The 13,690-nt window shown below is 48.3% G+C and overlaps 1 protein-coding gene across 2 annotated transcripts in view; it reads right to left on the minus strand.

Annotated features, from left to right (window-relative positions):
- Positions 1-13,690, minus strand: part of mindy2 (MINDY lysine 48 deubiquitinase 2) — a 123,051-nt gene that overhangs the window by 17,786 nt on the left and 91,575 nt on the right. For both annotated transcript variants that reach the window (XM_072470712.1, XM_072470711.1), the window contains exon 7: positions 12,008-12,181. In XM_072470712.1, the coding sequence (XP_072326813.1) occupies positions 12,008-12,181 (174 nt within the window). The remainder of the gene's footprint in view (positions 1-12,007; positions 12,182-13,690) is intronic.

Raw genomic sequence — 13,690 nt, forward strand, 5'->3', positions numbered from 1 at the left:
ATAAGGGAGAGTATCAAAGTGAAGGAAAAAGCGTACAAAGTGGCAAAAATTAGTGGGAGACTAGAGGATTGGGAAATCTTTAGGGGGCAACAGAAAGCTACTAAAAAAGCTATAAAGACGAGTAAGATAGATTATGAGAGTAAACTTGCTCAGAATATAAATACAGAAAGTTTCTACAAATATATAAAACAAAAAAGAGCGGCTACGGTAAATATTGGTCCTTTAGAGGATGAGAAGGGAGATTTAATAATGGGAGATGAGGAAATGGCTGAGGAACTGAACAAGTTTTTTGAGTCGGTCTTCACAGTGGAAGACACAAATAACATGATGGAAGACACTGATGGAAATGAGGCTGTGACAGCTGAGGACCTTGAGATGATTGTTATCACTAAGGAAGTAGTGATGGACAAGCTAATAGGGCTAAAGATAGACAAGTCTCCTGGCCCTGATGGAATGCATCCCAGGGTAGTAAAAGAGATGGCTAGGGAAATTGCAAATGAACTAGTGATAATTTACCAAAATTCACTAGACTCTGGGATGGTCCCGGCGGAATGGAAATTAGCAAACGTGACACCACAGTTTAAAAAAGGAGGAAGGCAGAAAGCGGGTAATAGGCCAGTTAGCTTAACTTCGGTAGTAGGGAAGATGCTGGAATCTATCAAGGAAAAAATAGCGAGGCATCTGGATGAAAATTATCCCATTGCACAAACGCAGCATGGGTTCATAAAGGGCAGGTCGTGCCTAACTAATTTAATGGAATTGTTTGAGGACATTACCAGTGTGGTAGACAATGGGGAGCCAATGGATGTGGTATATCTGGATTTCCAGAAAGCTTTTGACAAGGTGCCACACAAAAGGTTGTTGCATAAGATAAAGATGCATGGCATTAAGGGGAAAGTAGTAGCATGGATAGAGGATTGGTTAATTAATAGAAAGCAAAGAGTGGGGATTACTGGGTGTTTCTCTGGTTGGCAATCAGTAGCTAGTGGTGTCCCTCAGGGATCAGTGTTGGGCCCACAACTGTTCACAATTTATCTAGATGATTTGCAGTTGGGGACCAAGTGCAATGTGTCCAAGTTTGCAGACAACACTAAGATGAGTGGCAAAGCAAAAAGAACAAAGGATACTGGAAGTCTGCAGAGGGATTCGGATAGTTTAACTGAATGGGCTAGGGTCTGGCAGATGTAACACAGTGTTGACAAATATGAGGTTATCCATTTTGGTAGGAATAACAGCAAAAGGGATTATTATTTAAATGCTAAAATGTTAAAACATGCTGCTGTGCAGAGGGACCTGGGTTCCCTAGTGCATGAGTCGCAAAAAGCTGGTTTACAGGTGATTAAGAAGGCGAATGGAGTTTTGTCCTTCATTGCTAGAGGGAGGGAGTTTAAGACTAGGGAGGTTCTGCTGCAATTGTATAAGGTGTTAGTGAAGCCACACCTGGAGTATTATGTTCAGTTTTGGTCTCCTTACCTGAGAAAGGACGTACTGGCGCTGGAGGGTGTGCAGAGGAGATTCACTAGGTTAATCCCCAGAGTTGAGGGGGTTGATTACGAGGAGAGATTGAGTAGACTGGGACTGTACTCATTGGAATTTAGAAGGATGCGGGGGGGATCCTATAGAAACATATAGAATTCTGAAGGGAATAGATAGGATAGATGCGGACAGTTTGTTTCCACTGGCGGGTGAAAGCAGAACTAGGGGGCATAGCCTCAAAATAAGGGGAAGTAGAATTAGGACTGAGTTTAGGGGGAACTTCTTCACCCAAAGGGTTGTGAATCTATGGAATTCCCTGCCCAGTGAAGCAGTTGAGGCTCCTTCATTAAATGTTTTCAAGATAAAGATAGTTTTTTGAAGAATAAAGGAATAAAGGGTTATGGCGTTCGGGCGGGAAAGTGGAGCTAAGTCCACAAAAGATCAGCCATGATCTCATTGAATGGAGGAGCATGCTCGAAAGGCTAGATGGCCTACTCCTGCTAATGGTTCTTATGTTCTAATGTAACTTGTCAATGCTGATGCTCCGCATGAGCCTTCTTTCACTTTATTTTATTAAAACCTACCAAAACATCCTTCAGCTTTGTCTCCCTCATTTAATTATCTCGCTTCTGCTTCACTGCATCTGTACAACTCACCTTAACTACACCGTGGTAACAAGTTCAACACTAACTACTCAATCTGGGCTGCTACTCACTCCAGCAGATCTTAAATATACTTTTATTTTATGGTTATTGCCACGGTTACATTACAAAATGGAACCACCACACATTTTATGAACAGCAAGTAGATTTAGGATAGGCTCTGTTTAAACATAAAAACATGGAACCAGTCCAAGAACATGAAACTCTATCCTAGAAATTTGACGATAAACAGGGAGAACAGATCATTTTTCAACAAGTGCAACTCTCGTTGCATTCACCACTGTGACTGCAAGATCATCAATCTATTACGCGCTTATTTTTTAGAAAATATTTGTATTCTGATTTTAACATTTTATACATAAAACAAAACAATGCAAAACATCACGAACGGCCCATACTCCACCAACCAATACCCCAATAGCACAACAACAGCGCCCCCCCCTCCCATCCCCTAAGCAGCTGATGGTAACCAACTCTTTAAAGTGCAGAATAAACAGACCCCATGTTTTGTGGAACCCCTCCATCCCACCCCCCCTCAAAGCAAATTTAACCTTCTCCAAATACAGAAACTCCATCAAGTCCCCAAGCCACACTGAGGCACAGGGCTGACCAGCTGACCTCCACCCCAACAGGACCCGCCTTCGAGCAATAAGCCCCTGCTCCCATCTGTAGCTCCGGGCAAGTCCGACACCCCAAATATGGCCCCCAGGGGGCTGGGCTCCACGTGCAGCATCGCCGACATGATGCTGAAAAACGACCTCCAAAATTTCTCGACTTCGGGCAAGATCAGAACAGATTTACATGATTGGCTGGACCTCTTCCACACACTGCTTGTAAGTGTCCTCCACTCTTTCAAACAGCCGGCACATCCTCGACCTCATCAGGTACGCCTTGGGCACCAACTTTAACATTTTTTTGCTAAAAAAAAATTTATTCAACATTTTTACAACAACCATGCCCAAGACAGCCTCCCCCCCTCCCCCCAGGGGTGGGAAGAGAAGCTGACCTCCACCCCAACAGAACCCGCCTGCGAGCAATCGATCTCTGCCCCCGCTCCCGACTGCAGCTCCGACATCCTGAATATGGCCTCCAGGGAACTCGGCTCCAGTTCCACATGCAAAACCTCGGACATGGTGCTGAAGAACGACTCCCAATATTTCTCCTACATCGGGCACGACCAGAACATATGGACCCTCCCACACCGTTCGCAGCTATCCTCCACCCCCTCAAACAGCCGGCTCATCCTTGCCTTCGTTAAGTGTTCCCTGTACACCACTTTTAATTGAATCAACCCCAGCCTCGCACACGAGGCCGAGGCATTGACCCTTCGCAGCGCTTCGTACCATAATCCTTCTTCCAGCCCCATCCCCAAGGCTTCCTCCCACTTGGCCTTAATCCCTTTCGTATACTCCTTGCCCTGCTGCAAATCCTAGAAATGACCCCACTCTCCACTCCACTCCCCCCAGCAACAGCAGCTCCTCCAACAACGAGGGTGACAGTGCCACCGGAAAGCTCAGGAAAGCCTTTATTGCGAAATTCAGCACCTGCATATACCTTAAGTCCTCCTCTTGTTGGAGCCCATACTTCTCACCCAGCTCCACCAAACTTACGAATCTCCCCACCAGAAACAGATTCTTCTGATTCTTCATCTCCTTTATCCCTTTCTTCTCCCATCCCAGAACCTCGAATCCATCCTCCCTGGCTCGTACCCACAATTCCCTCTAAACGGCATCACCCTCGACTCTGCCCTCAACTTGAAGTGCTGTCGGAATTGCCCCAAATCTTCAGTGTGGCTACCACTACAGGACAACCCGAGTACTTCACCGGGATGAATAGTAACGGTGCCGTCGCCAGCAGCCCCGACTGTCACAGGAATTTGCCTCCACCCGCACCGACAGAGCCACCCAGTAATAGTGCAACAAGTTCAGACGGGCCAAGCCTCCTGACTGCCACCCCATTTGGAGCACTGCCTTCCTTATCCTCACCTTTAACTGCATTTACCCCAACTTCGCACAAGATGCTGTGGATTTCAATCCCCACAACATTTCACACCACAACCCTTCCTCCAGCGCTACCCCAGCTCCTCTGCCTACTTGGTCTTAATCCCCTCCAAAATCCTCTCATAAATCAGTGAGTTGGCACCCTCTCATAAATCAGCAAAATCCTCTCATAAATCAGCTTCGACCCCACCCTCAACTTAAAGTGCTGTCAAAATTGCCTCCATAGCTTCAGCCATCTCACTCGCGTTCACTAGCCAACTCAAGTTTGCTAGCAAGGGATCGCGAACGGAGCTTCCGCAGCAAAGACACTCCCGCACAGCCACAAAATCACGGGATTTTGGGGGGGGGGGGGTTTCCCAGGGAATTTTCAGGAAAAAAATTTTTTTTAAATTCTTTAGGCCCCGCGAATTTGGCCCTGCCCAGGCACCATAGCTCCGATCCACGGAGCTGGAGAGGGAGGGAAAAAAAGGAGACTGGTCCCTGTGAGCTGCACGTGGAGGAGGAGTGGGGATCGCTCAGAAACGGCCTGAAAGTCGGAGCACGGAGAGGATCACAAGAACAAAATAAGAATGTTTTAATTCAACCTTCCTTGTTCCTCTCCTGCAAAAATCTTTTTAAAAAGGAAAACTTTTTTAAAGTGAAAAAAAAACTTTCATAAAAGAATTTCTTTTTCGCACCAAAACCCAGGAAAAAAAAGAGAAAAGGCACAGACAGAAATATGCCTCCAAATAATAAATTGGGGGGACGGCGAGATGGAAGAAGGAACAGCAGCGAAGGCGAAGGAAAAAAGCAGGAGCTGCGGCCGCGCAGGCAGACGACCCCAAGGAGCGAGGCGGAGGTTCAGGAGAATCAGGAAGCGGAAATGAGCAGGAACAGGACACGGCGACAATCCCCCCCCCCCCCCCCCCTCCCCCCCCGGCACAGGGGGAGGAATGGAGAAGCGTGCTGAAAACGTAAATAAACGCCATAAAGGTAGAGATAAACGCCATGGGGCAGGCACTCAGGACGGAGCTCCACACAATGATGAAGGAGATGCTGGCGGAGACAACAGAAAAAAATGCAGCGAACCATCAACGGCCTGGAAAGGAAGGTGGAGGTACAGGAGAAAACTATTCAGGAGTTGGAGAGGGCCGCCTCGGACCAGAGCGACAGGATGGTAACTCAGGAAACCGAGGTGAAAAGACTGGTAACGACCCAGGGGAGCCTAAGAGGGAAACTAGGGGACCAGGAAAATAGGTCCAGACGGCAGAATGTTAAAATAGTGGGTCTGCGAGAGGGGATGGAGGGAGAGATCCAACAGGCTACGTCACCCAAATGCTGGGCAAGCCAGTGGGAAGGGAGAAGTTTCCAAACCCCTCAGAAATCGACAGGGCGCACAGGTCACTCCGACCCAGGCCCAAAGCCGGGGAGCAGCCCGGAGCGATTATCGTGAAGCTGCACAGGTTCCAAGACAAGGAAAAAAATCCTAAAGTGGGCCCGGCAGACGAAAGCGAGCACGTGGGAAGGGAAGACCATAAGGGTGCACCAGGACATTGGGGCGGACCTGGCCAAAAGAAGGGCTGAATTCAACAGGGCCAAATCAGCACTCTACAAAAGTAATGTGAAATTTGTGATGTTATTCCCGGCCAAACTCTGGGTAACATTTGAGGGGAAGGAGCAGTTTTTTCGAACCCCAGCGGCAGCGGAGGAGTTTGTTAGAGCGAACAAACTGGGGGAGGGACAGCCACAACAGCCATCATGAAAGCGACGGGGATGGAAAAGAAAGGAAGAATCGGAACAAAGAGCAGCGGGCAGACCGCAAACATAGACAACACGATCACGAACTGTACACACGCGTTTGGTGCACTGTGCGGGACTGTGCTGACCCGTTCCCGGGCTCGTTCCACCTCTCAATGCAATGGGGGGGGGGGGGGGAGCGAAGCAAGGTGAATGAGGGTGAAAAAGGCGGACAGGAGGGCGAGACAAGGGCTAGCAAAAGGAAGGTAAAACAGGACCAGAGCAGGGCAAGTGCTGGGAGGGGGGGGCCACCTGCTAGCGAGGAGGGCTAACACGGGAGGGCAGGAAGAAAGGAGGGCCGCGGCGCGCTTCTCAGGGGAGAGGAAGCACCTGGCACAAAGAGAGGGGGGGGCAGGGCAGAATGGGGGGGGGAAGAACACAGGGGGGGGACAGAGGAACAGGGGCTAAGGGGGGGGGGGGAAGAGGAGGAGTCGGGGGGGAAGAGCGCAGAACAAAAGAGAAGCAAAGAGAAGGGTGAGGTAGATAAGCAGCACGAACACAGGCCTCGGCAGGCATGGAGCAGGGCAAGGAACCAAGACGGTGCCACAAACAGCCACTCGGGCGAGCTTTAGGACGAAGGGAGACCCTGGAGTGCAGGGGCACAGCCACGTGGCGTACACACAGCTGGCGGCCACGGTGGGTGCCCCCTAGACAAAAGGAAACCCCGGAGCCCGACCTCATGGTGAGAGCGGTGACCGTGGCCATTTTGTACGGCCCCCTAACGAAGAGAAACCCCGGAGGGCAGGGGCGCATCCACCAGATAAGTATGGGTGACCCCGCAGGACCGGGGGGTCAAAAAACCCCCACCAGGATTGTTACTTGGAACGTAAGGGAACTCAACGGCCGGGTCAAAAGATCCAGAGTCTTCACCCACCTAAGAAGCCTGAAAGCAGACATAATCTACCTACAAGAGACGCACCTGAGGGAGAAGGACCGACGGCTGGTAAGGAAGGGCTGGGTGGGACAGACATACCACTCATGTTACGGGACGAGGGCTAGGGGAGTAGCAATATTAATTAGTAAGAGGACGAGGTTTACGGAAACCAAAACAGTTACGGACCCAGGGGGACAGTACGCCATGGTCAGCGGTGTCCTGGAAGGGGCACCGGTCGTACTGGTAAATGTGTACGCTCCCAACTGGGACGACACAGAATTCATAAAGAAGACCATGGCAGAAATCCCCGACCTTGACATACACCAACTGATCATGGGGGGCGACTTCAACTGTGTACAGGACCCACTGACCGACCGATCAAACCCCAGAGCAGGGAAAAAGACTGGCATGGCTAGGGAACTCGGAGCATTTATGGAGCAGATGGGGGCGGTGGACCCATGGAGGTTCCTGGACCCGGGAGAGAAGGAATTTTCATACTTTTCGCAAGTACACAAGGTATACACCCATTATCGACTTCTTTGTAGTGGGGAAATCGGTGCTTCCAGTGATCACGGGAACGGAGTACTCCGCACTATATGGATGTGAGGTTGGAGACAGGCCGTGCCCAGCGCCCCACATGGAGGCTGGACACTGACCTCCTGGCCGACAAGGCCTTCTGTCAGAAAACATCGCGGGCCATAGGCGACTACGTGAGTAACAACCAAAATGGGGAGGTCTCGCCCTCCATGTTCTGGGAGGCACTGAAGGCCGTGATTAGAGGAGAGATCATAGCCTACAAGGCAAGCAGAGATAGGGAAGAGAGGGTGATCAGGCAACAACTGGTGGACTCCATCCTGGAAGTCGACAGAAAATACTCCGAGGCCCCGACCGTAGGGGTGCTGGCAGAGAGGAAAAAGCTGCAAATGGACTTTAACCTGCTATCCACTAGGAAAGCAGTGTACCAACTCCGTCAGGCACGGGGGACCTTCTACGAATACGGAGACAAGGCTGGCCGCCTATTGGCTCACCAGCTGAGAAAGCAGGCAGCCACAAGGGAAATAGCGCAGGTAAAGGGTGGCAGACTGGTAACATAACTAAAGGAGGTCAATTGGGCATTTGAGACCTTCTACCGGGGACTGTACATCTCCGAGCCCCCCAAACGGGGATGAAACTGTTCCTAGACGGACTGGAACTACCAGTTGTGGGGGAAGACAGACGGGCGGAGCGGGAAGCACCAATAGCCCTGGGAGAAATCATGGAGAGCATCAGCTCCATGCAGGTGGGGAAGGCACCGGGACCCGATGGGTTCCCGGTGGACTTGTACAAAAAATTTGCACCAGTCCTGACCCCACACCTAAGGGACATGTTCGCGGACTCACTGGCAAGGGGCACCCTGCCCTCAACGCTAGCGCAGGCCACAATTTCACTGATACCCAAAAAAGATAAAGACCTGACGGAATGCGGATCATACAGACTAATTTCACTGCTGAACGTGGATGCGAAAATACTCGCAATGGTCCTGGCCAAAAGGCTGGAGGGCTGCGTACCAGAGGTGGTCGCAGAGGACGAAACCAGCTTTGTAAAGGGTAGGCAGCTCACAGCGAACCTCAGGCGGCTGCTGAACGTAATAATGACCCCCTCTCGGGAGAGAACACCAGAGGTGATCGTCTCCCTGGACGCAGAAAAGGCGTTCGACAGAGTCGAATGGAAATACCTCAAGGTACTGGAACGGTTTGGGCTAGGAGCGGGTTCACCGCCTGGGTGAGGCTCTTGCACAACGCTCCCAAAGCGAGCGTCCGAACTAACACCACCAGCTCTACATACTTCCAGCTGCAGAGAGGAACAAGACAGGGCTGCCCCCTGTCCCCACTCTTGTTCGCGCTAGTCAGCGAACCCCTGGCGATAGCCCTGCGGGATGCGAAAAGCTGGAAGGGAATCTGGAGAGGAGACACAGAGCTTAACTCTATGCAGATGACCTGCTCCTATGTCTCAAAGCCACAGGAGGGACTGAAGTCAATACTGCAAATGCTGAAAGAGTTTGGAACCTTTTCGGGCTACAAACTTAACCTGGGCAAAAGCGAGGCATTCTGAGTGAACCCAAACGGGGGAGGGAGAGAGCTGGAGGGGCTCCCGTTCAAAACAGCCCAGAACAGATTCCGCTACCTGGGGATCCAGATAGCCAGAGACTGGACATAGATCCACAAGTGGAACCTGACCAGCCTGGTGGAGGAAGTAAAAAGAGACCTTCAAAGGTGGGGCTCACTCCCACTCTCCCTGGAGGGGAGAGTGCAGACGATCAAGATGAACATACTGCCAAGGTTCCTCTTCCTGTTTAGATCCATTCCGATCTTCATCCCCAAGGCCTTTTTCCAAAACGTAGACAGTGTAATCGTGGTGTTTGTGTGGGGGGTAAGAACCCGAGAATCCCAAAACAGACACTTCAAAGAAGGAAAATCAAAGGGGGCTTGGCCTTACCAAACCTATAATACTACCACTGGGCAGCAACGGCAGAAAAAGTGAGGGGATGTGTACAAGAACTTGACACAGATTGGGTACAAATGGAGGAGGCATCCTGTAAAGGAATGACCCTCCGGGCCCTGTCCACAGCAGCACTCCCATCCCCCTCAACAAGATACACAACAAGCCCAGTGGTAGCGGCCACGCTGAGAACATGGACCCAGCTCAGACAACACTTCGGGATAACTAAAATGTCCCCCATGGCCCCCATCTGCGGCAATCACAGATTCCCCCCAGCCAGACCAGATACCACCTTCAAAAGATGGAGGCGGGACGGGGGCACATTGACGGTCGGGGACTTGTACGTAGGGCACAGACTGGCGACACTAGACGAACTGACGAGGAAGTGGAGGCTAGCAAAAGGACAGGAAATGAGACATCTCCAAATAAAACACTTCCTCCGCAAAGAGACAGTGGGGTACCCTGGGGCCCCAGAAAGCACATAGCGACCATTGAGACGAGCTGGTCGCTATGCCACGACAATGCCTCCTCCACCCCCTTCAATGCATCTCTGTAAATGCAGGGACATCAACGTCTTTCCAAGAGCCTCCTTTATCAGGGCCAACGTATCGTCCAACAACTGTTTGAATGTTCCCATCATCTCCTTTCCATGCTGCTCAAAATGCTTGGCAAACTGCCGCTCAAACTTCACTGCCATCACCTCAGCCAGCGTGTCCACTGTAATGGGCGACGCCCCACCCGGCGAGCTTGCCCGCGCCATCTTTCCTCCCACACAACTCCACACCGAACCCGAGCTCTCAGGTGGACGAGCGTTCGCACCCTTTTGTCCCGTATTCTTCCGTTGGGTTTGACATCCTCTAATTATCACAACTTGGAGTGGCGCCAATTTCAGTTTTATTATCCAAGCAGCTATTTAATTTCATTCTGGCCATGTTAGGAGATTGCCGAACAGCAGCTGGAATCCTTCATATGCATCATGGAACTGTCACAAACTTGGTTGGCATACAGTTGCACCTCCCCACTCCTTGCCAAAGAGTACACCACACGCTGAAAGACTAAATGTCCACTCAAATCATTAGTAGATATGGACAGCCCGGTGGCGCAGTGGTTAGCACAGCTGCCTCACGGCGCCGAGATCCCAGGTTCGATCCCGGCTCTGGGTCACTGTCAGTGTGGAGTTGCACATTCTCCCCGTGTTTGCGTGGGTTTCGCCCCCACAACCCAAAGATGTGCAGGGTAAGTGGATTGGCCACGCTAAATTGCCCCTTAATTGGAAAAACTGAATTGGGTGCTCTAAATTTATATTTTTAAAAACTCATTAGTAGATCGCACAAATAGCAAATTAAGTAGACAAAGTGATTTCAGCGATTGGAGGAAAATTCCTCTGCTCCGTCAAGAGAATAATGCAAGTAACAAGTTTGAATAAAAATAGGTAATACTAAATTTAGTCATCTCCTCCAGTCTCTCATCCTCATTGTACCCTTCAGTTCTTTAAATAGTTTCCCCTTCACTTCTCTAACTATTTTCTCCATAATTCCTGCTGCCAATCAACCTCGATACTCCTGTACTTCTCCATTACCCTCAGCATGCACTTGCTTTCAAACATGCTCTCAGCCTGAACAGTTTTCCCATTTTCCCTTCCACTTGGGTGTCATTGCCTTCTCCTTTCAATGTTAAGTGCGGGGAGTCAAAATGCTGCATGAGAATGAATATGGAAATGCAAGATGGTGTTGTGTAAATTAACCCTTTTATGCAAATATATCTGGTTCAAATGCTATGAAGAACAAATGCTGAGCATTACACTGAACATAACAGTTCCTGTGCTACAGCGTCTATGGACATTTACCTGCAAATAAACAACAAAAAGGGTTGAATTTAAGTCTAGATATTTCAGGTTTGCAACTATAATTATAATCTTTATTAGTGTCACAAATAGGCTTACATTAACACTGCAATAAAATTACTGTGAAAATCTCCTAGCTCCGGCGCCTATATGGGTACACTGAGGGAGATTTCAGAATTTCCAATTCACCTAACAGCACGTCTTTCGGGACTTGTGGGAGGAAACTGGAAGAAACCCATGCAGACATGGGGAGAACGTGCAGACTACGCACAGACAGTGACCCAAGCTGGGAATCGAACCTGGGACCCTGGCGCTGTGAAGCAACAGTGCTAACCACTGTGCTCCGTGCCACCCATCATGTGTGCAGCTGGAAGACAGTCAATGTGTCCAAATGATGATGACATCAAATTTAAAATCATTAAGCAGTTCCAATATACAATTGCAATCATTCCTGGCCTTACTAATGTAATGTAATCTTTATTAGTATCACAAGTAGGCTTACATTAACACTGCAATGAAATTATTGTGAAAATCCCCTCGTTGCCACACTACGGCACCTGTTCGGGTACACGGAGGGAGAATTCAGAATGTCCAATTCACCTAACAAGCACATCTTTCGGGGCTTGTGGGAGGAAACAGGAGCACCCGGAGGGAACACGTGCAGACACGGGGAGAACGTGCAGACTCCGGACAGACAGTGACCCAAGCTGGGAATCAAACCTGGGTTGCTGGAACTGTGAGGCAGCAGCGCTAACCACTGTGCTACTGTGCCGCCCGTGCACCGTGACTAATTTAAAGATGTTGAAATTCATGTTAGGTGAAAGCAGCTAGCTATGAACATGTAATAAGTAACCGCCAGCAATGGATATCTGAATTGAGCCTGTTCTTTTATGCTTACCTGATCTATTTGATCCTGCTGTCCTTTGTACACGGTTTCTGGGTCAGATGGAGGTCTCAGGTGAAATTCAGAGTCACAGAAATTTCCATCTCCGTCCACATTGTGTAAACTCTCCCAGACCACCTTCTCTTCTGTAAGAAAGCCCTGGTCTGTCACCAGTAGATACAGCTGGCCCTATTAAATTAAAAGTAAGACAATATTGTTTACATATAGGCTGCACAGCTAATTCAATTTAGACTTCCTTTCGTCAGAGCTCTTTCGGAAGCAAACAGCAAGACAATTTTGAAAGGTTTAGTTCAGCAAATTAGCTGCACTCATGAACAATGGTTCTTAAGTATTCCTAAATTCTAGTTTGACCAAGATATTACAATGGTAATGTACAGAATGCCCTGGGGCATTTTTGCCACCATTCTGAATAGATTCCAATTCCAAGCCTGTGACAAAAAGACTACTTTTTTAACGTAAATCTAAGCTCAGACATTAACATTTCAGTTTATCCCCAGAAAACTGAGATTTGAGTCATACAATACCACTATGTACTTTATAAAAGCTGATTTATGTAAAATTGTACCATGTCAACATTGAATACAGCCCGGACAGATGAGTCTCTTTACTGCAGCCAAACAAAACAACTTTGGGCCATAACAAACAAATTATTTTCGTACATAAAGTCCACAAAATGCAACTTAGAATTCAACGGTCATAAAGGTGGTTGGTGCCGAAAATAGAATGCGCACAATGGTGCATCATGCATTTTCTCAAGCTCGGAGCAGCAATTAACCCTTGAATTTCCCCAAGTGTGCCAAAAAGAAAACAATTATACCCTGTGACCACAAATAAAACAGAACCAAGTACCTCGCTGTTGACTCATTGTGGCCATAAGCTTGATTCCCAGCTAAAAGATAGCCATAATCTCAACTCAGACATAAAAAGAGTTGCTAGTTTAAGAGAAGTTCCTGGCATAAAACATGAATGATTATTGAAAGAACAAAACATTACTCTACTTTGCAATCTCCACCACACTTGTTAACTTTTGACCTACTTTCAGTAGACTTCTTTTTATCCCCATTTCCCAAACAAAGGGCTACTATAACTTCATGAAAGGTTATTTGAGCAAGAGGAAGTTAATTTCAATCAACATGTTAATTACTATGTCTAAAAGAATATGCATCTGAATATTAATCCCCTAATCGTACTTTTTTTAAATCTTGTGCAGACGTCTCAGGATCTAGGTCTGAGGTGATCAACAGCAACATTCCTTGGAAAGTGAATGGAGATTCAACAGGCCATTCTGGGAAACAACAGACTTCATTTGGATACGAAATGGGACAGAAGTTAAATGAAGTTTAACAGAAGCTTTTCCCTGCAAAGCCTTACACAAATGAATGGATAATCAACATTTCTGACCAGAGGCAGATGGTGTAGACAAGGTTTAAGTTGTACACAGGGATATTTATCATTCAAAATTTTTTTTTTTTTTTTAAATCGGCAACAATGTAAAGAACTTGCAGCATTGTTTATTAGTATTGCATGTAGCATTGCGGGATGTCCCAATGCAATCTCCTGCCAATTAATTACTTGTGAGCAGTCGTTGATATGCAGGTCAATACAGCAGCCAATTTACACATCGCATAATACCACAAACAGCAAATGAATTACATGACCAGATACTGTAGACCATGG

Source organism: Scyliorhinus torazame, chromosome 12 (assembly GCF_047496885.1).
Source record: "Scyliorhinus torazame isolate Kashiwa2021f chromosome 12, sScyTor2.1, whole genome shotgun sequence".
In the NCBI taxonomy this organism is placed as follows: Eukaryota; Metazoa; Chordata; class Chondrichthyes; order Carcharhiniformes; family Scyliorhinidae; genus Scyliorhinus; species Scyliorhinus torazame.